Source organism: Mustela nigripes, chromosome 14, assembly GCF_022355385.1.
Source record: "Mustela nigripes isolate SB6536 chromosome 14, MUSNIG.SB6536, whole genome shotgun sequence".
Taxonomy (NCBI): domain Eukaryota; kingdom Metazoa; phylum Chordata; class Mammalia; order Carnivora; family Mustelidae; genus Mustela; species Mustela nigripes.
Window position 1 is genome coordinate 7,773,143 of NC_081570.1, and position 27,962 is coordinate 7,801,104.

The 27,962-nt window shown below is 50.4% G+C and overlaps 2 protein-coding genes across 3 annotated transcripts in view; one reads left to right on the forward strand and one right to left on the reverse strand.

Annotated features, from left to right (window-relative positions):
* Positions 1 to 27,962, reverse strand: part of MTOR (mechanistic target of rapamycin kinase) — a 126,310-nt gene that overhangs the window by 35,268 nt on the left and 63,080 nt on the right. For both annotated transcript variants that reach the window (XM_059375478.1, XM_059375479.1), the window contains exons 29-30: positions 6,139 to 6,214; positions 3,066 to 3,205 (exon numbers count right to left, since the gene is read on the reverse strand). In XM_059375478.1, coding sequence (XP_059231461.1) covers positions 3,066 to 3,205; positions 6,139 to 6,214 — 216 coding nt within the window. The remainder of the gene's footprint in view (positions 1 to 3,065; positions 3,206 to 6,138; positions 6,215 to 27,962) is intronic.
* ANGPTL7 (angiopoietin like 7) lies at positions 21,594 to 27,737 on the forward strand. The gene is made up of 5 exons (XM_059377314.1): positions 21,594 to 22,263; positions 24,656 to 24,756; positions 25,342 to 25,536; positions 26,207 to 26,405; positions 26,614 to 27,737. The coding sequence occupies exons 1-5, from the start codon at positions 21,894 to 21,896 to the stop codon at positions 26,781 to 26,783; spliced, it is 1,035 nt and encodes a 344-aa protein (XP_059233297.1). The 5' UTR covers positions 21,594 to 21,893; the 3' UTR covers positions 26,784 to 27,737.

Consider the following 27,962-nt stretch of genomic DNA (forward strand, 5'->3'; position numbering starts at 1 on the left):
CTTCAGAGTCAACTCCCCTGAGTGTCACAGGGGATTAGACAGAGATACATCGAAAAGTCTCTTCAACACACCCAAGCTATCCCTACTTAACCCATGGAAGGAAGTGCTTGTCTCTAACTCCTAAAGTGGGGGAGGGGCTGGGAGAGGTCTCAAGGAGGAAGCGACAGTACAGACGGGCTCTGAAAGGTGGGGGCAGTGTCTAAAGGTAGAAAGAGGCGCAGAGGAGGAGGTGGGCACTTCTGGAAAGTGAATGAACAAATGCAGACAAAGATTCTGTGGGGTTTGGACAAGAGAAGTTGGGCCAGAATTCGGATTGTGAGGTCAAGTTCGCTGAGATACGTACGGGCTGGAGTCACAACACAGAAAGACTCGGATGTCAGACTATGACATTTACCCGTAAACCCAAGGGCAGCAGGGAGACACAAAAACATTTTAGGAATTGATTAGAGTTGAATTTTAGGAATGGTTATGCCTTGTTCTTTCATCCTTCTCCTAATAACATGGTTGTAGGATAACCAATTTGAAAATGGAAAAAAAAATTGTTTTTGAAATAATGTGGTTAATTCTCAACATACTACACTTCTGCTTTGGATGGTACTGGTGAGGGGAATGTTCTGTATCTGCACTGTCCACGGTGGTAACCGCTAGCCACATGTGGCTACTGAGTACTCGAAATGTGGCTAGTGTGACTTGAATTACTAATTTTATTTAATTTTAAATAGCTACCCTTGGCTAGTGGCTACAGTGCAGTTTTAGGTACCTGCTGGATGTCAAAAAACAAAACCCAAACTCAGAAACCTTGGTTGTACAAACTAATGAGGCAGATTGGATAGGCTATGCTTCCTCATGGAGGTGAAGGCGTGTGGAATGCTAATTACAGAAATAAGTAATAGCTCTTAATCCCCCTCATCATGGTTAAGCCAGACAAGCCAATTTCAAGTAATTTTAGACTATTATCTGTATATATGTGATCCAATGCCTAAGGCTAAAATCGTTGACATTAAATTTTCATGCAGTACAATTACATCTTCTATCTTAGGAATACAGTAACAACTTTCTATTAAGAAATAAAAATAGCAATTGTTTACCAAAGAATATCTATAATTAGGTACAGAAAGAATGTGGAGTGGGAGAGCATTCTTTTTAGAAGACTTCCTTTGATTTTTTTCAATAATATTCTTTAAACTGTCCAAGGTATCAAATTTCAAAACAAATCTAAAGTTGCCTATTTAAATAGCCTGAGGTTGACTAATCCAATGGAGCATAACATCGCCCTTCAGAGAGGCAGCACCTGTAGGCTGTGATGTAAAGGTGGCTCACACGTGTTCAGTGAGACAGCAAGCTGCAAACGGTGAGTGGAGTTTACCATCATAACGTATACGGGTGCGCAGATGCGGACCGTCGCCGGAAGTCCACATGGGGACCCGGTCGTCTCAGTGGCTGGGGGGCTAGGGGACAAGGAGAAGACTTGACTTGCACAGTTCTGACACTGTTTTTGTACTACTGAATTTTGTGCCATGTGCACATTACCTTTTCTAAAAAATAACGCTTTAAAAATAAAAAGTGAATATAAAAAGGTAGACTAAAAAAAAACAACCTTCAGGGACGGAGATCCCGAACGCAGATACAACTGGGGGGGCACAGGTCTATGCAATTCTGCCTCCCCCGTCTCTCTCTAATCCACTCTCCGACTTTGCTCCCAGAAGGGTTCTGTGTGTCACGCAAACCAGCCAGCCACGGACCAGTCGAGTCCTTCGATGGCCTGTCAGTACCCCAGCTCCTCACCTGGCCTATAAGCCCCACACCGTCTGGGCCCTGGCTCCCTCTCCTGCCTCACCTTCTACCTTCCCACATCACACCTGACCTGCCGAGCCATACTGACCCTTCCGAACCCTGAACACACTGTGCTCGCTCCTTCTCACTGTACCCGTTCAAGTTAGGGATCACTTCCTCCTGGAAGCCTTCCAAAACCTTCCAAACCTGGATGAGGGCCCCTTCCTATTTCCCACAGTCCCCTGCGCTTCCTGTTTACGACTGTATTCACTCTGCACCACAGCAGCTCAGCTGTCTGGCCACTGAGCTTTGGGAAGGCAGGGGCGGTATCTGCCTTGTTCCCTCAGTGTCCTTGGGGCCTGGTGTGGAAATGGGCCATGAATAAGTGCTCAGTAATTACTGGCTGGATGGATAAACAGGGGGACCTTCAGTCTCATGTCTCAGAGAAAGTCTGGATAATCTACACATGGGGAGACGGTGTGGCATTTGAACTACTTAAAACTATAAAATATTTCACCCCCATACTATGGTACTTTGTTTCAACTATTTTAAAAAACTGCACTAGATGCTAGCAAACAGAATAGGGGCCATTTTTCCTTCAAGGTCCCCCCAAAACTCCCCAGACCAAGACGGCGGCAGGTGTTCTCAGCTAAGCATTACTGTTGCTTCTACCTGGGGCACCCCCTCCCCATCTCCTTCAGCTGTCCCCCAGCCTTAGCCCTTCCTCCGGGGAGGAACGGCAAGGCCATCCTGCTCCCTCGGTGGCCTTTCAGAGTCGTCTGCTCAGACCGCTGTCACTGTACTCTCCAGCTTTGATAACTGTCTGCAGTGTGCTTGTCTCATGAACCTCACGATGGAGGAAGCCTTTATTTTCTGTCTTTAATCTCTGGAGCTTCGTAGAGTGCTGGGCATGTAGTCAGCATCCCATAAAGACGAAGCATCTGAAGAGGGCAGAGATTTGTTCTTGTTTTCCAAAACCATTAGCAAAAGCTAATAGAGAAAAGAAAACAGGCTAGAGAGTAAGAACCTGAGGTCCTCACAGTCGTTGGGCAAGAGGCAGACAGAGGAGCAGGTGCAGACCGTAGTGCCTCACCTGAGCCTGTCTTGTCCTAGAGCATTACAAGTCGAAGTTTAAAAAAAAAAAAAACCAAAAAACCCCGAAAACCCCAAACACCCAAGTGGTAGAGGGTTATCGGGAAAACACCAGGTAAAACAAAAGTGAGTGTCTCAGGTGAGAACCGTTCCTGGGGGAAGCCCTGCAAACGCCGAAGGCCCAGTGCGGCCGCGCTCACCACTCGCCCAGGGCCTCGAGGCAGCGCATGCGGCCCAGCATCAGCTCGGGGTCGTCCTTGTTGGTGTCCATCTTCTTATCGTAGGCCACGAGCGCGTCCTCCCACTCGTGCAGTTTCTCGTACCAGGTAGCCTGGATCTCCTGCCAAGTGGAAAAGACAGAGGACTGCTGTGGGCACGGAGACCAAGGAGGTGTGTTTTGCGATCCACAAACCGCCTTTCCTAAGGCGCTGGATGCTTCACCCATCCCCGTGTGTCCCGGCTTTGGTGGAAAAGAACGTCAGACTATCTGGAGGTATGCCTGGTGGGGGTGTGAATGCGGGGGACTTGGCACGTGGACAGAGCAGCCCTGGGATGATAATCTGAGCGCAGAGGGCAGGCCGTGTCCCCACAGCTCCAGCACGTGGGGACGCAATGACAGGGGACATCATCTGGGACAGCGGGAAGCCCCAACCAGCACTCCTGATGTGGATGCCAAGGCCTTGATCCACTGCACTGTGGACGGTGGCCACAGGACCGGGACGGCAGCTGCTTTCCTGAAGGGGCCTGAAAGACCAGGCGTATCTGCATAGCTGCTGGAGGAAAATAACCCGCTTTTTAAAAGCTCCCGATTCTCTGGTTTTTAAACTTTCAGGAAATAATGGTTTAAAGCACAATATAACACGACCACTTAGAATTCTTTGGAAAACTTTTCCTCCTTCCATCCAATGTTCCCTCCTGCTCAGCGCTTGGCAGCTTTACCAGCGTCAGGGGCCAAGGGCTGGTTTCCATTCCCCGGGCAGATGGTGTGCCACGCTGAAACGCAGTGCCGGCCACGTGAGGGAGACGGGCTGCAGACTCCGGCTCTCTAGGTGGTCTGGGGACGGACTCTCTGCCTGCCGCCCACTGACCCCCCACCTCCGTCTGTCTTCTGGGCTTCTCCATCACCAGCTTAGTAAGAGGCTATTTCTCGACCAGGCCAGCGTAGTGGCTCTCCAGGGGGTTTTCTAACAGCAAGATGGGCCCGCAGTGGAATCTGTACGATACAATGCTGGGCCCACGTGAGTTTCCCCTATTACCGCCCGCTACTTTCTAAATGGAACTGATATTTGAATAGGTACTTGTGCTGACAGCTACTGAGCTGAGCTCTCTGAAAGGACCTTTTCTTCCTGAACCTCTGCAAGGAGGTCACTTCTATTTTTGGTTGTGAACTCGTGCCCAAGTCCCCTCGTCTGTTTTTGGCACAGCCCATCCCCACTACAGCCCAGCGGCCCTCTCCTCAGTGTCAGTGAATGGTAGAGCTCACTACCCCACCGCCCCCACCAACGGGGGCATGTCTGGCTCTCTGTAAGGTCGAACTACCTAAACTGCCTCTTCCAAGCCTGTTGAGAAGAACATGAAAGAGAAAATGTAGTAGAGTCGCTGTCTTTTAGAAGAGTCACCATGAAGACAGTGTCCCATGAGAAACGCTTAGACTGAAAACGAACACCAGTCTTCCCATTTGGGATTTCTAGCCTGCGCGGGCAAGAGAAAGGGGGCTGGTGACTGGCGGATGGCACAGGCTCGCCATGAACGAGTGGAAAGCAGAGGGAGCGGGGTATGGCAGGTCAGGCAGGGGGCAGATTTTGAATTGCCATAGATTGCAGAAACTATAAGGTTTAAGCAATGAATCACACGAGAGTCTAATGAGATTGCTGTTACATAAATTGTGCTGAGAAAGCACAGGCTCTGCCAAGAAAAGGCAAACCGTTGTCAAGCTTAATTTGCTTCAGCTACCTAAAGATAACAGAAAATCCACCCTAGGTTTAGCAATAATCCTGGAGCGGAGGGTCCCCTTTAGAATCTAGAGATGGAGGAACTTCCCCTAAAGGTTGGTCCTCTGAGCCGCTGGGTAGAAGCTATCCGCTGGCAGATCACCCGAAAGCCAGACGGTCGTGAATCCTTGCTTCTCTGGGCACTGACTGCGGCCCAAGCTCTAAGGACATTGAAGGAGGGGGCATCTTTGTCTGGGGGGCTATGTTAAGTGCCCCCTTAGCCAATCTTCCCTCTATGAATGAGGGTAGTGACAAAGGTGGGTGAGATGTCCCTTCTGCTCTGTCGTCAGGAGAGCTGTCGTCTTGGTCTAGTGACAAATCTGTCCCTGAGACGGCAACATACTCCCTGAAAAATTTCAGTCCAATTTCCTAGCCCCTGTGTGAGGCAAAAACCTGTGAAGCAGCCCCGAATTTCTACACTCTAATACACCGGGCTCTGGGTTCTGGCAAATCGGAGTATAGTTAGCCTATACGACTAACAAAAGGTTTCCTCATCAAATACACAGATCCAGAACTTCTTCATCTTCTGGGAAGTCAATGCCATGTTGATTAAGTCAATGCTTCATACGTGGTTAGGAAGGTACCAAAGCACCCTCCCAGGACCACAGAGGGGAACGGGAACATTTGAATACTGGTGAGGCCAAGACGGCAGGAGAGAAGCTGTGTGAGCAATAATGAAACGGACCAATTCCAACAGCATGGCTAAGTGATAGTATGTTGTTTTATGGAGAACTGGCTATGGGTTCTTCTAAGGCGGGTACGGAGCATTAACTGTGGGCTGGTGGCAAGGCTCGGGGCCACGGACGACACGAAATAACTCAGGCCGGGGTTATATGGACGAGGCCAGACTGCCTGGGTTCAAGTCCTGGCTCAGCCACTGATTCACTATTGGCTCAGGCAAGCCTGTGACTCCACTGGGACCACAGGCCCCTTGCCCGAGGAATGGGCTAACCGCCAGACCTCTAGTCGCAGGGCCGGCATGAGGACCAAAGGAGACGGAGTACCGAGAGTGCGCAGCCAGGGGCCAGGGGCACACCAGGAGTCTGAAATATATCAACTACTCCCTATTCGTCAGATTCTGTCCTCGTGATCTGTATTTGGTTTGAATACAGTCCACAGAGCCATGGTCTCCTTCGATACACGAAAGTCAGCAATGGACATCATCGATTGGGAGAAAAAAAAACAAAACAGCAAAAGGAAGGAACTTTCTCAGGGTTGTGGCCGAGTGCCTCCCTTGCTACGGCTCTACTTCTTGCTTTCCTAAAAGGCACGAGGCACTTACCAGCTCTCCGAAGTGTTTCATGGCGTACTCTAGCACCCCGGCGGCTGCCTCTGGCTGCTGCAGCTTATTGTTAATGCTGGGGAAACAAAAGGAGAGCTGGTTATTCTCAACGTGTCGGGGGGTGGGAGGCGCAGGGGTCATGGTGGGCGGGCGGCGCCGGAGAAAGCGCCTTGCAGGTGCACAGGCGGCACTGACTGTGTCTGAGCTCCCAGCAAGCCCAGCCCGAATGACTTTACTGGCAGGACGCTGGCATCTTGATCCCACACTCTTGGTTTTGAGGGGCAGTGTCTGGCAGACAGGAAGGCTGGCTGGCTCCCGGGCCCTTTCTCTGATCGGCACAGACTGGTGTCCTCTCGGATACTGTCCGTCAGGCAGCATGTGTCTGGCTTCTAAGAACTAGAATCCCTGGGGCCCCAACAGAACACAACCAGATGAGGTCCCTCTGAACTTGGACATCTCACTTCCTCTCATCAGCTGCCTTCAGGAATGAGACACAGAAGTGGCGCTGAGGCTGGGTCACCCGTTAGTGATAGCGAACCCCAGGGACCGTGGCCATGCAACCATCTTGACTGCTCCCCTGCGAGAGCCCATTTCCATCAAAGTCAGATTCTTCCTTAGATCATCTTCGAGGAGCACCCCTGGCCTCTGCAGTGGGCAGCAAAGGGACCCCACCCAGAGTCCCATGGGACGATGCTTTTCACCAACAACACACTACTCTGCTGTAATCGGTGGGCAGCGCGTGGCCCCTGAGGCCGACTGGGGGAATGTCACCTATTGGGACAACTAGGCAGCAGCAGCGACGGGCTGAGCCTAGAGCTGGTTAACCAGAGAGGCTGCGGAGAGGTCCCGGAAGCTGCACGAGCTCAGACCCTTGCTCCAACAGCATGTATAAGGGGAAATGGCAACGAAGCCAACGCTTATGTTCAGGAAGGAAATGAGGGATAAACGGGCCTGAGAAAGTCACGGGCCAACAGTGATGTTATCCGCTCCTAAGTGGGGAGCAAACTCTGACGGTCCAGCTTGGGAGTCTAGACTGTTCTATTGAGCAAGGGATCTGGTTTACTGCCCTAAGTACAAACTGTCTACTTGACGAGAATTAATTTTTAAGTGGTTTTGGGAAATTCCAGGATTTGGGTTTAATGTGGTAATATGGCAAGAGATTGCTGGGATAAATATTATTTTTTAAAATTCAAGTTCCACCACATTTATTCCAATAAAACCACAAAGGAACTGCCCATAATCTGTCAAACCAGAGAAGTTCACATTTGTGAAAGTAATAATCTAATGCCTCATGTTTACAAAGCACATTTCAAATAATCTTTCCGATCTATCATTCCGTTGACCTCACGCATGTCCGAGAGGGTGGGCAGGAAAGGTATTAGCAGTCTCATTTCACTCCTGGGGAGACTCAGGCCCAAAAGAGCAGCAATTTTCCCCAAGGCCCACCATGCATGGGGAGGGACGTCCCCAGATGATCTGAAGCAGCCTCGTGACTCTCCTTTGGTAAGGTGAGTATGGGTTGGAGCAGCTTTGGCTGCAGAGCCGGAAAGCCTGGGCTTACACTTCCGGAGGCCCGGCTCTGCGACCATAAACAACATACCACATGTAAATACATACAATTATAGAGTCCATACATTGTTTTTGGTGCCAGTGTGGATTACTGGGATGGCCATGGCAGAAATATTAACTGCTCCGATGAGGAGGACAATGTGTTCCTTGCCAAAAGCATAAGATGTTAACTCTAAGAATCAGACATAAAAATCCAGGAGTTCCAATAAATGTCTTCCAATCTTGTGTTCTGGAGCAAGAGCTATTTTCAAGAACAAATTACAAACACTGCCGAAGCTTGCCTCACCCCAGACAAAGCAACACAAAACTGGAGACAAGCAAAAAGCGCTCCCCGTTCCACTCTCCCACTCATCATGCATAAAGGAGAGCGCCCAACAACAAACGGACCCAAATCAGCAAGTACTGATTAAGAACCTCAGAGGAAAAATTTAAGTTTTACCTTAATATTGCTACAGCTTTGATATCCCTCCTCTAAGGACAGACCAACAGAGGTTTGCAAATTAAAAATAGACATACACACAAAAACAACCCAATCTCATCATATGGCTCCCACTCCTTTAAGGGAAAGTTCGAGTAAGTCCCCTGCACGAGGCTTCCCACCTAAATGTGGAGGCTGCAGACGGAGCCCAGTGGGAAGGAAAGAGAAGGGCTGGGTTCCTTGGAGGGAACTTCAGCAAGTACCGGGAAACCTGGAGGTGTGCCACGAGACTCCTGATAAGCTCTGCCCAAGAGTATGGACAATCAGAGCAACATTACAACTTTGTCTAAATGCACTGAGACATAGCCATGAAAAAGGAGTGGGGTCAGCCTGAGAGAGGGTCCCTTTCACATATGAAATCCCTGGCCTCTGACTCAAGGACCTTAAGGGAAGGAGAAGGTACACACCTACAGGTGACTTTTGGAGCAGGGATTTTAAGCTCCCCAGCTGCTGCCTCCGTTTGTTCTTCCTTCCTCCCTGTTCCCCCTTTATTTTCCTATAGGATTTTCTCTCCAAGCTACATTTCTCTCTTCTTGCCTCCCATGGAGCCTCCCAGGCGCGCTACAAGGCTGCTGGAGGGCACGGCGGCTTGTGCAAAGTTCCAGAGGTTAGCTGATCAAACTCCTGGTCCTTGGGAACCTCAACTTTTTCTCCTTGCTCCATGACCTCTGGCATTCCACTGAGGGAGGCAACATATAATAGTAACAACAGAAAGACACCTGAGTTTACTGAGTGCTGACTGCGTGTGCCAGGCACTGGGGTTACCGCTTAGATGTGTAATCTCAACTCAGTAAGCTAGACAATAATATTAATATTCCCATTTTACATATGAACCAACCGTGGCCCGGGTCACAGGCTCCCATACCATTCAAAAGGATCTTAGGTAATAACTAAAGGTGTGCTGTCGGCGTAGAGGGCCGGCGCCTTCTACCCTTGAATCAGCAGGCCCGCGTGGACGGCCGCGCGGTGCAGGAAAGCGAGCACCAGACGGTGCCTATCAGTGAGCTGATTCTCTCCGTATCACTTGCCGTGCAGGAGGAGGCAGCCGTGCCAGGCTTCATCCCTTCACCCCTCAAGGGATGCTATGGCTGATGCTCCCCTCTACCCCTGAGCTCCCAACTCCTATTTCTCCTTTCCTCTCAGAAGCTGTTGATAGGCCTTGAAGGCTCCCAACCAAAAGACCAGCCGGGTGGCCCCAGCGGGCTTTTCCAAGGCAACCTGTTGGAGGCTGCCAGGCTCACGGACAGAGCCCAGGCTGCAAAGCGTGGGGAAAATAAGCATCTGTCAGGAACTCAGGAGCTAAGTGGCCAGTCTCCTGCCTGTTTGGGTGACACGTGGCTGTCCTCTGAAATAGTCCCCTTTTAGACTCAGATGCGGTTTTATGAGACTGAAGAGAGAGACTGTATGTCTGGCTCGTGGGAAGACATCACCTTTGCTCAAGCCCCCTCAACGGGGAGCTCTTGTTCTATGGGGCCGCTGGGAGCCTTCTATAGTCCATTCTCTAAACGCTTCCTTGCGCCCCTCCGTCTCCCCCGATTACTGCTGCAGGCTTCAGTAGGGCGAGCGGGGCCAAGCAGCAGACCCTGCTGACATCAGTCCAGGTAAAAAGATCTCACGACCAACAAGCTGACGGAGCTGGAGGTTAGGTGGCAACGTGCCCTTGAGAACTGCCTGGAATGACAGGGCGACAGATTTCCTGTCTACCCCTGACGAGCGCGGAGGCTCCAAAGGAAAAGCGAGCTCTGTGAGCTGGTGGCTGCCGAAGCCCACGGCCGTCCCCACGCGCCGTGGGGGTCTCTCTGCATCCCGCTCCGTCTTCCAGGGGGAAAACTTAATGGTCACAAAATCTACAGAGCCACCAGAAATAGCCAATCCGTGTCGTAAATGCCAGCACCCACCGCCGAACCTGGCGTAAGAGACCGTGAAGAGACAGACAAACACTGGGCAGGGACAGCCAGCGGGGAGGAGGCCATCAGAGCCTTTTCACTCATTGCCCACCTCCCCTTCTCTACCCCAAGATGTAATTTTTATTAAGGGAAGCTGAGTTAGAACTAGAATCTGGGAAAATTCCTGGCACGGAGAGAAACGTTTTCTAGAGCTGAGCTGAATTAACGAATAAGGACGAGTGCCTTCCCTGGCACACACGTGACGCCACGCGCCTTTTTTCCCCACTGTCCGAAAATTCCTCCGCAGAAGCAGGGAAGTGCGAGGGTGGCAAAGCGACTCAGGCGTGAGGGAGCTTCTCTCGTGGCCTCCACGGGCGCCCCAGCAAGAGGGGCGGCTGAGGAGCGAGGGCTGGGAGGAAGTCTGCTCCCTTCTCCGGGACTCTCCCCTTCGAGCTTTTCCTCAGGGCTTGTCACGGGCAGGGTGGGACCGACCGGAAGGGTCAGGGGCCACCTGCTGGAGGTCTTAGTGCTGGCCCCCAGCGCAGCACTCCAAGGGGTTCTGACTTGGCATCCAAATGCCCTGAGGAATTCTGTTGTTTCCTGAAGGCGTTTCAAAGTCATTGCTCCCCACAGGCTTCTGGACTGATGTTAAATCCAAAGTAATTTGACCTGATAACTAATTCCTTCTTGTGTGGCTCATCCGATTATCGACCTTCTCTCTTAGCCTTAGTGACCTTCAGGCTATTAAGAGCGAAGCCCGAGCCTGTTGGAAAGTCAGTCAAATAGGGAGCAGCTGCGGTCACATCTGGGAGACCACTTAGGCTTTCCTAGTGCTCCCATCAGGAATTTATGGAAACGTTATGCACTTGCTTCCCAAATGGCTCTGGGCCTCCTTTCTCCTGCCTATTTCTCGTGCAGACCACAGTCTGTGTTTTATTTGGTTCCTTGTCAAGTAAGAATTCTCTGGATTCCCTTAGCGCCGGGCTGGTGACACACACGCGTAGCAGCTGATGGGGACCCTGGCAGCTCTGACCGGGGAGCTTCTGACCAGCCAAGATGCGGCCAAGCTGGACACTGCTTTGGGTCCTCACCACTGCATCGAGCAGTTTATCCTGCTTCTCCTAGAGAAGGGGACCACTTCAGACCATTCCCTGTCCCCTCTCTGAGCCCCGAGACTTAGCTCTATGCCCCAAGCATGATTAAAAACAGAACGGCTTGATTCCTGCACAGATCCAGGAGGAGCTGAAGCTGGCTGGGCCCCGATGGCTTTATCAGGCAGTTATCGTGGGACTCTGGGGAACTCAAGGATGTGACAGCCTCTCCCTGAAGAGGGTAAGTGAAAAGCAAAAGGACCGTGGTGAAAACAGAAGGCAACATGAGAGCATCTGAAGCGTGACACAGACAGAAGCCCCGAGGGACAATTTAAGCGCAGGCAGGGGTAAGGCGAAGGCAGGCTGGTTGGCCCCAGTCACCCACCGGAAGCCAGAGTCAGGAGATGACAACTGTACCACTGGCTGTTGGAGTCAAACTTCCATTTTCTGCTTCAGGAACTCAGGAAAAGTCACTTTACTCCTTTACTACATATTAACAAAGAGAAGGCCAGCCTTGTCAGGAGGTTTCAAAGCTGGGACATTAGATGTCCCTGGGGCTCTAGGGCACCTCAGGCATCAAGATAAAAAAGGTGTGATGCAGAAGAGGGGGCCTGCCTGGGACATGACATGGTTTCCGGACGTCTCAGTGCAGAGTGTCTTAAGGATAAAGGGTTTTGCCTGGTCTTCACCCTTTCCCTCGGTCACAGCTGACTGTCATGTACGACTGTCACAATACCTAAAGGACATGCTAAAACTGTATGTGAGAAAGCGGGAATTCTCAAGAATAAAAAAGACAGAATGCCAACAGCTGTGTGGGGACAGAGATCAGGGACAGGGAAGACCTAAAAAAAGTCCTATCTTTCCAAGACTGGAGAGGGGACATATGTCTTTTTGTTCAATGTCCCTGCAACTTAACCACCTTTTAAAACATACTATTTTTACCTGTGCATATTCTACATACATAAATGGTGAGTAGAGCATCCATTTAATTTTGTATTTTGCTTTTCGCATGACAGAGACGTTTCCCACTCGATCCAGTCTGGATAATTACTTTGAACAGTTCCATGATTTCGTCCTGCCCATGGCTCCCAGGCCTGTGATGGGTCTCTCGGGTACACCTTCTTGGCTGGGGCTGGGGGCGGGCAGCACTCGCACTCCATCAGCGGCCCCGGCGCTGCTCGGGAGCTCGGGAGTACTCTCCCATGTACAGTGAGTGACCTGCCCAGGAGCAGTCTGTCTGCGAGGCCGGCTCTGGGAAGCAGAGCGCCCATCCTCTAAGGACGGACCCAGAACTCAGCGAGAAGCCAGGCAAGCTGCCCCATTCAACCCCTCACCTCTAGGCACCCCTGTGGCTGGACGTGGGGGCTGGGGGCCCGAGCACAAGGTGTAAGTCCCTGTAAGGCCTCGAGGCCCGGAGTATCAAGGCGCATGATTTGTGCCGGCCAGGTTTCCAACCCCGGGGCCCGTCGGAGGCGAGCTGTAAAAATGACGAATGGCTGTCACATTTCCAAGGCTCCGGCTGATTTAGGGAGCCATTGGCAGACACATCACTCCCAGCATGTCAGCCAGTTAATTACTTCCAACTTTATCTTTCTTGTCAACACTTCTTGACAAATTGGCCATTATCTTTTTATTCTACAACAATGAGCACTGCTCCTTTTCTGGTGATGCCTGGAGGTTTTTCTCCTCCTTTCCGCTTCTTGGTATCCAGAGTGCAATGAGGAGCTCCTGGGAGAGGAGCAGAGAGAGCAGCTGTCCGGAGGGGAACAGCAGCGGGCTGGGTGCTCGGGTGAACCCAAGGCTCATTTTCAACTACCTAGACTCCCCGGCAGAGTCGGTAATTGACTACCATCCTGGTCTCCTGGCTTCCCGGTTTCCATGAGCTGATTCAGTCTCTTATGGGGATGGTGCTAGGACACAAAAGGGACATGAGCTGGCATCTAGGGATCTGGCAGCGCTGAGCTCTCGCCTGGCAACTGGGCAAGCAGAGGTGAGACGGCCTTCTGCTCCATTAAGGAGAGAGATGCCACACTGTGGACGTGCCGAGGCCCATACTGGAATCAGGAAAGAGAGAAAAAATAAGCTACTTCTGGGTCGAGACAGGCTGACAAAAGATGCCCGTGACACGCTATCACTGAGCTGCCAAGATTCATAGTCTCGAGATGACCAAAAAGTTCTGGAGAGACCAGCAGTGTCACCACCAGCACAGGTGGCCATCGCCAGACAGGCTGTGTCAGAGGCGGGTAAAGGCAGAACTCAGCACCTACTGTATTCCGTCAGTTGTGAGACGCACACTTTGACATCTCTGAATCATGATATGGGAGGTCTTTCAAGGTTTCGGAGCACTGGGACATGGTTTAATTGCTCACCCTGGCCCAGGGGTACATAACACTCAGAAGCAGCTTCTCTAACTCACAGTCAGAGAGGTCCCATTAAATTCCAAGGCATCCTGGAAGGTGAGCCAGATAGAGAGGAGGGGCAGATGTTTACTACTGAACTACTGCAAGCTTCCCCCTTTGGCCCTGGCCTGCAATGAAAGACCCTCCGTCCTTCTGGTCAGCTTTAGGAGAAACCCCAGGACTCCTCCCTTGGTCCTGCTCCTCGTTGATGGTCAGTTTTCTTGCCCATCTTGTCTCTATAAAGACAAGCTGTTGTACAATGAAGCTGTAGGAGGTCTTCAGAATGGCCAGAAAGAAATGTATGCTCTACTGGTGACTAGTGAGAGATCTGACCTCTTGGGTCTGGCCTGATGTAAGAGGGCATTACAGAAAAAGACAGGCTCAGAAGATCCGGTCTGTGCTTGTGCTCTGGCCACACAGGGGCTTGCCTGGTCCATGCACCTTCTGTTACGTGTGGCTGCCCCGGAGGGGGAGAGATTCCTAGGAAGCACACGGCACTTCTGAAGTCTACATGAGCCCAGAGGCTTGGAATGTGTTTTTGTCGAAAAGTGAGGAGCTTTGAGCAAATCCTCACCCCTCTGGCCAGAGTGCTTTTGCTTCCAGCAGAGGTAGAGGAAAAGAACAAGACTGTGTGCCTTTTCTGGAAGCCAGGGAACAACGGGAAAAGCAAGACTCATACATCCAAGCCACACCGTGGTGATACCTTGGGAACATGTGTTTAGAATTAGGACATGGAGTGCATTTTATCCGCCCTTCAAGCCCCTTGCCCAGACTGCAAAGTCCAGGCACATTTGCTATTAACTGGTTGCTCTGGCCCAACTGGCTCAACTTCTCGAACATTCTCAAAGAATTACAGTCCCGTTTTCCCGTTAGTGCAGCCTACGTGAGGGTGGCAGAGGTCTGGCCTGAAGGGAAGCTCTGCATTCCCAGGGCAGCTGGGTACAAATGTGTGGTCTTATCCTGCACCTTGGACAGGGCCTTGTCTCCAGCTAAGAGTGAGTTTCTGTTACTGCAGCGTCATGGGCATTTCATCCCTTTCGGGGACAGCAGGATGTGTCAGGTCCCTGGATAAATTATAGGAAGTACAGCTGCCCAGAGATGCAGCTGTTTTTATGGGGACACGTTACTTTGTTCTGTCTTCAACATGAACTGCTGCACATGGCCCACCCTGCTGCCCACCCTGCGCCACCCTGCCCCCGCCCCAGGCCATGATGATGGCTCACTAACAGGCCAACACAGGTTGAAATAACCGGACACGCCAGTTACACGTGCCTCCGCCACAAGGCACAGCAGGACAAAACCTGCCCCCAAAGCTCTGTGGTCCTCCTGCTGGTCATCTTCAAATGTAAAGAAAGAGGAGTAAGACACAAATCAATGGTTTCCAGGGAGACAAAGTGAGTATTCAGTAAGGACACTGCCTCTGGGTATTGATTAAGATACAAGGTGGGATGGAATGCGGTCAGAGCTTCCAGGTCCCACTTCCTTTGGTTCTGTGACTGAGACCGACAGAAGAAAAATGGACTCAGAGCAGGACAGAATGTGGTAGCCAACGATGAAGGCCTCACCATGACAAAGTACTGCCAGTGGCCATGGAGAGAGACTCTAAGTCTCCATGACAGGTGTTTATGTAGGCGAAGACAACCTTCTGCTGGGAATTCATTCTTTCACTTGACAAGTTCCAGGGAAGGATCTCCTTGGGCTCAGGCCTTGTGCTAAGAGCTGGCTGCTAGAGCTACTGTGGTAAACACGACAGATACGGTCTTCGCTTTCGCAGGCCTTACAGGTCAGTTAAACAGAGACGCAAACAAAAAAACAGACCCCAAGGTAAGCGCTGTGCAGGGAAGTACCATGAAGAAAACACAGTGCTCCGATGGAGACTAATGTTGGGGGCTTGGTTTAGATTCAGGAGGGCAGGGAGGGCTTTTCTGGTGAGATGATGACCGTATTCCTAAATAATAATACCTTGAAAAAAAAGATCATTTTAGAAAGAGAGAGGAGGAGCGGGAGGGGCAGAGGGAGAGGGTATCTCCGATTCCACGCTCAGCATGGAGCCAGATGTGGGGCTCGATCTCCCAACCCTGAGAGCACAACCTGAACTGAAACCAAGAGCCAGATATGTAACCGCCTCTGCCACCCAGGCCCCCCTAAATACTAATACTTTCTATCGCTGGACACTGACTATGCGTCTGCCACTATTGTTTCATGTGTCCTATTTTTGAGTCAGCCTCCTAGCTGAAGTTTAACCACAATTATATACAAAGTATACACAGGGTACAGTTTGAGAAATCATCACCAAGTAAAAGTACCCTGGTAAGTGCCATCCAGACCCAGAAACACAACACAACACACAGCCAGCAGCCCAGAAGCACGGAGCTTTCTCCCGACCATGGCACCCTTCCTCTTCTCTGGAGGCGACAACTGTCTGACTTCTGACACACAGCTTTGGAACATCACCTAAACACTCAACATGAGGTTGCGAGATACATCTATGCTGTCGCGTGCTACGGGAGTTTGCCCTTTGACCGCCGAAGACCACTTCGCTCTATGAATATACCACACCTTACCCATCTGGCTGCGGATGTGCATTTAGCTGCTTGCCAGCTCTTGGCCAGTATGAGCGCGGCGTTCCTACAAACGTTCCTGTATGTGTCTTTGGTGCAAGTGTGTCTGCATTTCTGCTGGGACTATACCTAGAATAGAAGTGCTGGGTTACGGGATTGGTTCAGCTTTCGAGGACAGTGACACCTCGCTCTCCAAAGGGGTTTTCCCAATTCACATTTCTGTGAAAGTATGTGAAAATATCACGGGAAATATACAAAAATCCCCACCGCTCCACATATTTGTCAGCACTTAGTACTATCAGTGGTTTCCACTGTAGCCACTTTAGTTGGGTGTTTAGTGGTGGCAGATGGTTTTAATTTGAATTGAGCTTGGGCAGCCTTTCATGCGTTCACTGGCCTTGTGGAGATCCTCTTCTGTGCAATAAGTGCTATTGGCATCTCTTGCCGATCTTTAAGTAGGTTACCTTTTAAAAAATTGTTGGGTTGGGGCACCTGGGTGGCTCAGTGGCTTAAGCCTCTGCCTTCAGCTCAGGTCATGATCTCAGGGTCCTGAGATCAAGCCCCGCATCAGACTCTCTGCTCGGCAGGGAGCCTGCTTCCTCCTCTCTCTCTGCCTACTTGTGATCTCTGTCAAAGAAATAAATAAAATCTTTAAAAAAAAAAAATCGTTGGGTCACAGCTCTACATATCCTCTGCAGACAGGGTACATAGAGATATGTCCTGCCTTTTTACTCTCTTCACAGTGTCTTCTAATGAACAAGGACTCCTATTATTGCATTAGATGATGTTTTCTCGGATGGTTGGTGTACTTTGTATCTTGCTTAAGAAATCTTTGCTTATCCCCAGATGCTAAAGATAAGATCTTTTGTTAGATCTTTAGTTTTTAAAACAACTAGAAGCTTTAGTTTTTACCTTTCACATGTAGAACTCAAACCTCCTCTGAACTTGGAAGTTTTGTGTGTGGGTGTGAGGTAGGTAAGTCTACCTAGCTGACCTGGAAGAACGTACTGAAATGACTGTCCTTTCTTCCCCGTTCTGTGGTGCCCCCTTGTCAAAAATCAAGTGTCTGCTTATGTGTGGGTGTTTCTGAACATTTGATTCGGCTCCGCTTATCTGCATGTGAGTCTATCCTTGTGCCAACACCACACTGCCCGAATTACTTACGGTAGCTTTGTGATAAATCTTGGTTTCTAGTAGTTTAACTCCTCCAAATTTAGTTTTCTTTTCATTTTTTAAAAAAGATTTTATTTATTTATTTGAGAGAGAGAGAGAAAAAGAGAAAGCACAAGCAGAGGGAGAAGGAGGCTCCCCACTGAGCAAGGAGCTCTATGTGGGACTTGATCCCAGGACACTGGATCATGACCTGAGCCAAATGCAGACATTTAACCAGCTAAGCCACCCAGGTGTCCCCAAATTTAGTTTTCTAAAAATGCCTTAATTATTTATTTATTTTTAAAGATTTTATTTATTTATTTGACAGACAGAGATCACAAGTAGGCAGAGAGGCAGGCGGGAAGGGGCGGGGGGAGCAGGCTCCCCGCTGAGCAGAGACCCCGATGCGGGGCTCGATCCCAGGACCCTGAGATCATGACCTGAGCCGAAGGCAGAGGCTTTAACCCAGTGAACCACCCAGGTGCCCCATCTTAATTATTTTAATCCATTGTTTTAGTTAACCAAAAATCCTGTGAGATGAAGTAGTTATGATTTTCATCTCCACTGAACAGATGTGTAAACCCAGAGGAATAATTTGCCCAGGGTCATATAACTATCAAGTGATGGCAATCAGATTCGCCTGATTCTAGGCCCAACTATTTCAAGTCCTTCATATGCTGCCTTCTTAGTCCCCAAGCCAGATGATCCCTTCAGGGCGTTTAATATGAATGAATTACAATTTCAAGAAATTCTAATGTTCTAAGTCACCCATTTCCAGTTAAAAATCTTGTTTGCCAACCACAAAAAGCCACTTTCACGGTGAGACTTGGGAAAACACAGCAACAAGAGGTAAAAGCTGCTTAGATTCCTTCCAGAGCTCCTTCTGTCTCCAGAGTAGCAATCATGCCCCTCATTCGGACTCCTTAGGTCCCTAGGGCCTGGCTCCCTCCTCCTCTCTGGCTTTAAACCCCACTCCCCCTGCTTAAGCCTACACTCCATTACTTGTGTCTTCCTACTAAGTCAAGGTCTTTCACAAAGCTGCACCTTGCTGTGAGGCCCCCCCTCCCACCCCTGGCTACCTCCTCCTTTTTCTCTGAAACCTGGGCATCCCTCCCCCGGGGAGGCCTTCCCAAATTCATCTGGGTTAGGCACTCCTCCTCCTCTGTGCCCCCGTCCTCGAGTGTCACACTGTCCTAGAGCTCAGCTGTCTGTTTCTCCAACTAAACTGTGAGGCAGTTGAGGCTGGGCCAGCACGGTCACTGCTCTGCAACTCCCATGCTGGCTCACAGACCAGTGTTCGCTACCGAATCCAAGGGCAGCAGAGACAGACTCTTTTGCTGGGTGCTACAATGAATAACAGATTCCAGGAGGCCGGAGAGCATGATTTCTAACCTGTCTGGAATGCATGCACTCTTCGAGAAGCTGAGGGAGGAGACGGATGTACCTTCTGGGATGGATGTGGGCTTTTAGCTGAGACAGAAGTAAGACCGAATGACACAGGGTCAGGTATGAAATGGCTGCATAGAGTAAAGAAAGCTGTGGCTCACTGACAGACTTTAGAAGGAAAATATCCCCATTTAGTACACAACTAAACGAACAAGCCAGGTTCTTCTGACAGGAATTCATTCAATAAACTGAGAGTCTGGTTCTGAGGGTCATTCTTTCTCCCCCTCACCAATTTTGCCAGTGATGGCTTAAGAGCAGGCAAGGACAGGAACAAATTAGAATAGGAGGAGTCTCTCCAACCAGAACATTTTTAAGAAAATGAGACCTGACACTCCCATTTGGGTAGAAGAGACCACCTCGAGGCCCTTCCCCGCTCTGAAACCCTCAGGCTGCTCGAATGCCTCTGGTCCTTGGTGCCAGCCCAAAGCAGCACAGCCCAGACTGTGAAGTCTTTGAGAACTTCCAGGCTGAGTGAAAGCTCACTGGCTTTTCTCATTTAGAATATAAGTTTGTTTTCATAAACATCTTTCCCAGGAACACCAAGCTAACCCTCTTTCACCACCAGCAAAATAGAGAAAGGGAAAAACTGCAAGGTGTCCAACCCCTTGCTTTCCAGATTTTTCTCAGTTAATTCCCATTTTTATGGTCACTTTATTCGCTGAAGGGCACAGAAGGGAGTAAAAAAGCCTTTTGGAGAAGGAAAACCGGTCTAGTCTGCCACATCCTTCCTGGTTTTTTCTACTGGCTTAGCTGTACTCAAAACAAGGGTTTACTTTTTCCTTCTTTCAGAAATTCAGAATCTAGGACATCACAGGGTTGTGGATGTTTGGAGAGCTAATAATCTGGCATGGGGAACACTCTTAATTTGCTAATTTTTAAAAATCTGGGCAGGCTTTACTGACATTTGGGCAGCTTAGGTGATGTAAGAAAATCTTCAAATAAGGAAAGCCTCTGTGCCAACTTATACCTCATGTTAGAAATTGGTTTTCAGAAAATACATGTCAGAGAGCAGGCATTCATGCTAACAGCTAGATGCTTCTGATCCAAACTTATGAACCTCTAGAACGGATTGCTCCACAAATGACTGATTCACTTTCTGCCCGAATATGAAAATTTATTCATAACAGTTTCCTGTTTGGGCCGGGGTAAACGGCCACTGGGAAGGACAAACAAAAAGCTGGCTGGGGATCCATGAGGCCCTGGTACTCTGTCCTATGTGTTGCTGTGCAGTGCTGAGATGGCAGGGTCACACGTGACGCTCCACGTGGCTTTGTGGGTCCTGGGGCACGAGCTTAGCGTGGGCTCGAAGAGCCTCATGGGGTTCCCCGGGCCGTTGGATGCTGACAGCTGGGGCCGGGTTCATGTTAGTGAACGCTACGGGGCACAGCGTAGTGCCCAGCTGGGCTGGGCTGGGCTGGGTATTTGCGCAAACAGAGTGGGGACTGGCGGCCGATGCTGGGCAGGGGATGACAGGTTGCTAGAGGGGCCAGCCAAATCCTCACCCCTCAGTGGGCAAGGAGACTAGGGAGGGGGGAAAACAAACCCTGATCTACCCGAGCCACTCCCGCTTTTTCATTTAGAGAGGAACAAACTGTTTGGTAACTCTAGCTTCCCGGGGAGCCAGAAGTCCCAACTGGAAAAGGACTCTGGGGGAATCATGGCAGGGAAGGGAGGGCTGGTTGGTTGTCAGGTGCCAGGCTCGTGTGTGAAGGCCCCACACCGGATGGCAACAGTACGAGGACTGCCTCAGTGGCTCTGTTAACACAGAAACAGCAAGAGTGTGTTCCAAAGACAGAGTTCGCTACCGTCTAAGGATGGAGGGACCTCTGTAGACATTCTCCGTGAAAAGCTCATGTTAAGTATTTAAGGTTTGCTGAAATCCCAGGTTCTTCCCATTTGTTTTCAAAGGAGTATTGCCCTTCAAACACAGTACATGAGACATGACAGTAACCCTACTTTCAGGGATATAGATCACACAGAGAGAACAGCTTCAGATCTGCAGACTGTATTACACAGGACGGGGGAAACGACACTAGAGATATGGATTTATTATGCGATGGGGATTCCTTTCCCTATGATTTAATGTCCGTTCCAAGTTTTGAAAAAGGCCAAGGATGGGCCTGTTCTCTGTTGTGCCCACAGATGCAAGCGTGCAGCACCATCCCAGAGCCATGTCCGTCACTCCTGAGTTTCTGTCCCTGCTGTCCTCTCTGGCATCTCCTTGTCAAATGCCAAGAGTGAGAAGCTAATGCTGGCCCACTGCTGATGGAGAAAGTACGTGCAAAGAAAGACGACTGAGCAAATCCTATGGATATAAACTACGAAGTCTTTTTCTGCTTCCTGAGACGATTATCCTATTTCTAGAGCTCTTCTAAGTTAGAGATTTTCAAGTGGGACACAATGTTAGATTTGGGTGGAATAAGGGTTTTTTGTAAAACACTGAATGATGATCAGAGAAAGGAATAACCAGCCTTGTTAAAAGCTCGCTCAGCAGGATGCCAACGTATACCAGATGCTCGTATAAACGGCGTGGATGACATTTACAGGCCTCCCTGGGCGAGCGGGGAGCCTTAGTCCCAACTTCTCTGCCTACCTTAGACTCACCCCACGGTTATGTAACCTTCAGAATGGAATTTGGAAATTCTTCTGACCCTGCCCGGCTTGCTGATAGAGCTGAGCCAGTGGCTGGCAGGGGCATAATCTAATAGCCGAAATTGGAAACACACAAATTCATAGTCCTCTTGTCTCAGCCCAGAGACTACGCAGGCAAGGAAAGAAAGCCGCGGCCCTGTCTCCCTCCTCCCCTCTGGCCTAAGTTTACGCTGACTTCACCCAACAGGCACCTGACCCTCCCAGATGAGCTGGGAGGGGCTAAAGCCCCACGCAGGCCACAGTGGGGGCGGAGGTGCAGGCAGCAGATATTATTTAAGATGCTGAGTCTGTAGGGCGTTCAGGGAAAGGAAGGAAAGGTATAGGGAGCCCAATTAACCTGAACTTTCAAACTCAAGCTTTGAGAAAGGCTCCGCAAGAGCCCAGGAAGAGAAAGCAAGAACGCGGGGAGCCCACCCAGAGAGAAAGTGCCAACTCGTCATTTGCTCCGGCTTTTGCAGACCTCAGCTGGGCATTTCCAGATCCCCAGAAGGAAGAGCCTTCCTCACCCAGGCCCAGGAAAGATGCTGAAAAAGACTCTCTCGGTGGTGACCTGGCTCTGCATTTTCATCACGGCCTTTGTCAGCCACCCAGCGTGGCCGCAGAAGCCCCCGAAACGCAAGACCCCTGCGCAGCTCAAAGTGGCCGCCTGCTGTGAGGAGGCCAAGGAGCTCAGGGCCCAGATGGCCAACCTAAGCAGCCTGCTGAGTGACCTGAGCCAGAAGCAGGAGAGGGACTGGGTCAGCGTGGTCATGCAGGTGATGGAGCTGGAGAGCAGCACCAAGCGCATGGAGTCGCGGCTCACGGACGCCGAGAGCAAGTACTCGGAAATGAACAACCAGATCGACATCATGCAGCTGCAGGCAGCCCAGACTCTCACCCAGACCTCGGCAGGTAAGGAGAACACGTTCTCATGCTGCTCATCACCTTCTTGCTCGAATGGCTGAGCGTCTCTGTCTGTAGCATGGTTTCTACAATCCTGGCCATCAGATCGATGACTGAGGGTTCTTTGGGGTATATTTTCCTGGGTATGTGCCACCGGCTCTCATGTTCTGTACATTTCTATAAATTTACCCAGTGTCTACACCATCTCTTTATTCACAACATGTTTCAGCCTATGAATGGTAGGAATTAACATCCCAGAGAGCAGAGACACAACATGGTTTGCCCAGTCACATCACAGGTCTTAGAAACATGGTTCAAGTCTCCCTCACAGGTCTACTTCCTTAGCCAGAGCTGACAGTCCCAAGGAAGCAGGAATGAACACCAAAACTGTAACATCTGTTTTGCAAAACATAAGTTTTGCCAAACACAGTTCTGTCATGCCCTAAGATTTAGTGGTACGGGCATTAATGGATTCTGTGTCTTCTTTGCAAACCTGACTCTTCCCACTGGCTCAGAATGAGGTACAGATGCTGCCTAGAGCCAGATGAAGAATTCCTTTGTGTTCCGGAAAGAACAGGCTCCTTGAGATTCCTTGCTTCTGAGATTTTTACTTCTTCCCGTGATCTCAAATACAATTTTCCCATTATAGGAAATAAGAAAATGCAATGCTGAGATCTGGATTTTCAGTGGCCCCCCAAATAAGACACATTTAACGTTTTCTAAAATAATTTTCAGTTTCTAGTCAGATTGGCTCAGACTGGCCAAGGTCAATTTACTATTCAGAGAGAAGAGACCTAGGTTCCTGGAATCATCGGGAAATTATTACTTGTAAGGAGATATCCTACAGCTCTGTCACTTACTGCTGATACAAGAGCTTTTGGTCACATCATAAACCAGTTAAGGGACAACAGACTGAATGTCACTGATTGCTCTCAGTTCAGATGAAAAAAAAAAGGAGGGGTCAACATGAAATTAAGCTTCGACATCCCATTATTAATTAAAAAACCACCATGTGTAAATCGCTTTCTAACTAAGCATGTACTTCCTGCCCCTCAGTGTGGGACTAGAATAGAAAGGTATCCTCAGCACATTTTCCAGACAGGTGGGTCCTGATCTGGCCTGTGAGATGAAACCACACCCGAGGGAGAGCAGGCCAGCCGGGAACCTGCCCGGGCCACCCCCAGCTCTTCCAGTCGGCATCTACTCCCAGCAGGGAGTTTCTTGGGGGTCAAACAAAGGCAGCTCTCCCGCTGTGCCTCTTCCTCTTCTTGCCCAGGACACCGTTCCTCATTTGTCTTCTCTATTACCAGGTGCTGGGTCACCTTCATACTGTGTTAGCAGGTAGGCCAGCGAGAAAGCAGTAAGTTGATGCTTTCATTATTATAGAAAATGAAGGGATTGGTGGCAAAGACATGCGCCTTCCCATCCCCCGCCGCAACACACTCTGCTTGGGATGGTTCTTGGCGGAACTGCTGCCATTGCTGTGCTCTTCTTGAAGGCCCAGTGCAGGGGACCGCCAAGGAAAGAACCCCAGACCCAGAGGGTGGGAAACCTCTCCCGGATAGCACGAGTTCCTGTCTTTGAGTGCTCTCTCAGGAAAGGTGGTTTCTTCCATGGTGCTCTTTGAGATTTGCAACATGGAGACAAGCAGGCATAAAGCAGTAGCCCCTGGGCAGCCAAGGAAGCATTTCAATCAACCCGAGTGAAAACCAGCCTGCTCAATGCTCTTGTTCGCTTGTTTTAATAATGCCGCTAGGAGAGGGCCTGCAAGTGTTCCTCAGGGTGTTTGCATTTCCATTTGAGAATTGAGCAGTGTTAGATGAAGGGGGGGAAATAAGATGTGAAATCTATCTCCCTTCATTAGGGTCCTAGTTAGGCAATCTAGATAAAAATAGCTAATTCTCACAGGTAAGAACAGCCATTACTTCTGAAAAACCATCCCTATCACACAAAACAACCCGATGAGATACTCATGACTTATGTGGGGAGAGAGGCTGGCTGTCCCAGAAGCTGAATTTATTAAACAGGAGCATCTGTTATGTAGCCCTCACTCACTGGAATGTTGCCAGAATTCACGGGCTAGAACTTCCGCAGGATAATCGATTTCAGAGTTAACCTAAAAGCACCTGTTTGATTGTTCCACTGATGCTATTCTGGTGAAGGGCTTCCCCACTCCTCAGCCCCCCAACCACTAAAGCCAAAATACACCCCCCTTTTGGTCTTCCAATTCCCACACCTCTCCAAAATCCAGACACGGCCTTGTAATGCACACTCATGTGAATGTCATGGTAGAAATGAAGTCTCAGTTTTGAAACTTTCAATTGAGATGCAGCCTGAACGCCCACCTGCCGTGGGGCCTCTGGCTTTGGATGCTCAGCTCTGTGATTTGCTCCTGTTGTAGATGCCATCTACGACTGCTCATCCCTCTACCAGAAGAACTACCGCATCTCTGGAGTGTACAAGCTGCCTCCCGACGACTTTCTGGGCAGCCCCGAGCTGGAGGTGAGGTCAGCAGAGCCCACTGTCCAGCTGTTGCCATCTGTCCTCTGCCCCCTAGAAGGGCTGGGGGGCCACGGGCTCATCACCGTCAAAGCAAAGGGAAACTCAAGACAGAGAATCAAACATACCAAATAGCAGAGAGCTAGCCACACGTTCAATTTGTGCCTGGGAACCCATAGGCATCTGTTTTGCCCCTTCAAGTCATTATCAACCAAACACCCAATCTTCTAACACAGATTAGATAATTCTATAACTTCCACCCAAGCAGCTGACCTTTCTTGCCACCACCCAGAGCAGTTATTCTTTGGGGAAGGAGAAAAGAGAGAACATGGCGAGCATCCGTGGATTTTCTTCTCCTCCAACAACATGTGCACTTGCCCCCATCCTCAGTTTTGACAATTGTTCCCCACCATCCCGCTCCTGCTGGTCAACACGGCTGGACGGTGGCTGTAGTGAGCCAGCATGATTACGGATGTGTGCACATGCACAGGCTCTGTGGAAATGGGGGGAAGGGGGTGTGGCCTGCCGCCCTCACACCCCTCCACCAGCCTCCGTGGGTCCCCAACCAGAGCATCCTCTCTGCCACAGGTGCACTGTGACATGGAGACGTCCGGCGGTGGCTGGACCACCATTCAGAGACGGAAGAGTGGCCTCGTCTCCTTCTACCGGGACTGGCGGCAGTACAAGCAGGGCTTTGGCAACATCCGTGGGGACTTCTGGCTGGGGAACGACCACATCCACCGGCTGTCCCGACGGCCGACCCGGCTACGCGTGGAGATGGAGGTGAGCACAAGGCCTCGGACCAGAGCAGGCTGCCACACACAACCATGCACAACTCTGGGGATGCCCCCTTCCCACTCTGGCTCGCTAGAGGCTCCTGTATTTATTATGATGGTTTTCCTGCAGGTTGCAGTACAGTTGAGAGAAAAGAGGGTTTTTTCTTTCTTTCTTTTTTGTTTTTGTTTGTTTTCCACAAAAGCAAGGCTGTAGATTGTTTAAGAAGAGGCTAGACTCCGGTCAGAGCAGAGGGATCCACAGTCGGGGGGGCTGAGTAGCGGGCCCCGGCTCCGGCCTGGGGCACGAGCTCCCCTGCGTGCAAACTCCGAGGGCCGTGAGAGGCCTCGGAGCACTGCTCCCTTCTCGAGCCCCTCTACCACACCTCCGAGGGGGATGCGGCCACACACACACCCACACCTTCCAGGCTGGGGCGTGAAGGGCCACAGAGAGGCCAATCAAGGCCAGCTGGGGACTCAGGGAGATGCGTGGTCCAGGACCCTTGTTCTCCGACTCCTACCTTAGTGGGGTCAACTCAAGGCAAACGTGGGAAAGCCGTGCGAGGCCCGCAGCAGGAACCGGGTGCATGGCTGCGAGCGGAGAGAGGACAGCATGGCAGGAGGGGACAAAACGAGAGCCTGCTGCAGCTCCCATGAAGGCTCTGCGTGCCCCCTGACAGGACTGGGAGGGCAGCATGCGCTACGCGGAGTACAGCCGCTTCGCCCTGGGCAATGAGCTCAACAGCTACCGCCTCTTCCTGGGAAACTACAGCGGCAACGCAGGGAACGACGCGCTCATCTACCACAACAACACGGCCTTCAGCACCAAGGACAAGGACAATGACAACTGCTTAGATAAGTGTGCACAGCTCCGCAAAGGTGAGATTGGGGGGGGGGGCGGCACTCCCAAGTGAGAAGAATAGATTTAGAGCCCCAGCGCTGGCATTCTGGCTGTGTTGGGGACACTGGCTCCAACTGCTTAGCCACTGTTCCAAAAGCAGCTTCCCAACTCCTGCTGTCTGGTCTGTGAGCGATTTGCAAGCAGGGTGCACTCGGCATCACAGCCCTGGTCTGCTTCTCCTGCCAGGTGGCTACTGGTACAACTGCTGCACGGACTCCAACCTCAACGGAGTGTACTACCGCCTCGGGGAGCACAAAAAGCACCTGGACGGCATCACCTGGTACGGCTGGCACGGGTCTAGCTACTCCCTCAGACGGGTGGAGATGAAGATCCGCCCAGAAGACTTCCAGCCCTAAGTGGAGGCCTGCGGTGGGGCAGGCCTGGGAAAATGGGGACGCACGGAGGCGGGGTGAGGGCGGGGAAAGGCAGGAAGCGGGGAGAGAAAGGTAGGGATGGAAACTGGCCTACAATCACCGATGAGAGGGTCAGGATCTGAGGGGCACAATCACATTTAAGTACAAGGGGGTTACCGAATGGGATGAATTATTTTAACACAGTCGGTTATCACACATACTTCTCAGGGCGCTGGCCTGAGGGGGCTTTCTCTGCCTGGGATCCCTGACAGATTCACTAAAAACTTTTCCTTTCCACTTGATTCTTCTGTGAAAGAAAAGCAATGATGACATCACTTTACCCATTCAGTTGAAGGCCTAGGTTATGTGAGGGCAGGAAACAGATCCCTCACCTGAGAAGAACCCTGTGATTTCGATCCTCAAGGAGAGGTCTTGGGTGTTAGAGAAAGGTATGAAAGAGAATGGTGGAGAGTTCTGATTTTTCAAATTCAATGAAATTACCCTCAGTCCACACATTTTTTTAAAGACAAAAACTTTTTTTCTGCGGGTGGTGGGCTGAGCCAGGCTGGACCTGTTCAGAGGGATCTCTGGGGCCTGGGCCTGGTCGGGGGGGGCTCTGGCCCTCCCTACTCTGCCACTATCAGGGTGCGGTGTTGAAAGGCAGAAGCGGGTCTAGTCGCAGCTGGGGAGTTTCAGCAAGAGGTGGGGAGAAGTCCCTTGTGGACACTTGTACAAACTGCCTTAAAATGTTCAGTCAATGCAGATATATCTATTTTTATTTTTTACTTTATAAGAAAAGGGCTCAAAGAGCTTTCTCTTCTAACTTGTCTATAAAAAGTGGCTGCAAAATGAAGGTAGATGACACTATGGTTAATAATTCATGCTGTATATATGTATTTTGCTTTGAAAAAATAAAATACTGTAGTATATTATAAACATCTGAAGTTTCTTTTTTCTTCTACAATAAATTCTTTTGAAACCTGTTGGTTTTTAAATTATTGCCATTATCATTTAGAGCAATGTAAAAGCTTTGTGGAAAAACAGAAGGTGAGCAGTGAGAAAGAGACTTGGATTTGGTTGCAATCTGCAGGGAAACCAAGAGAGGAGGCAGAAGCCAAAGACTGAAAAGGTGGGGGGGGGGCAGCAGCCCCCGGGAGAGGTCAGACCTAGCCTACCCGCCTA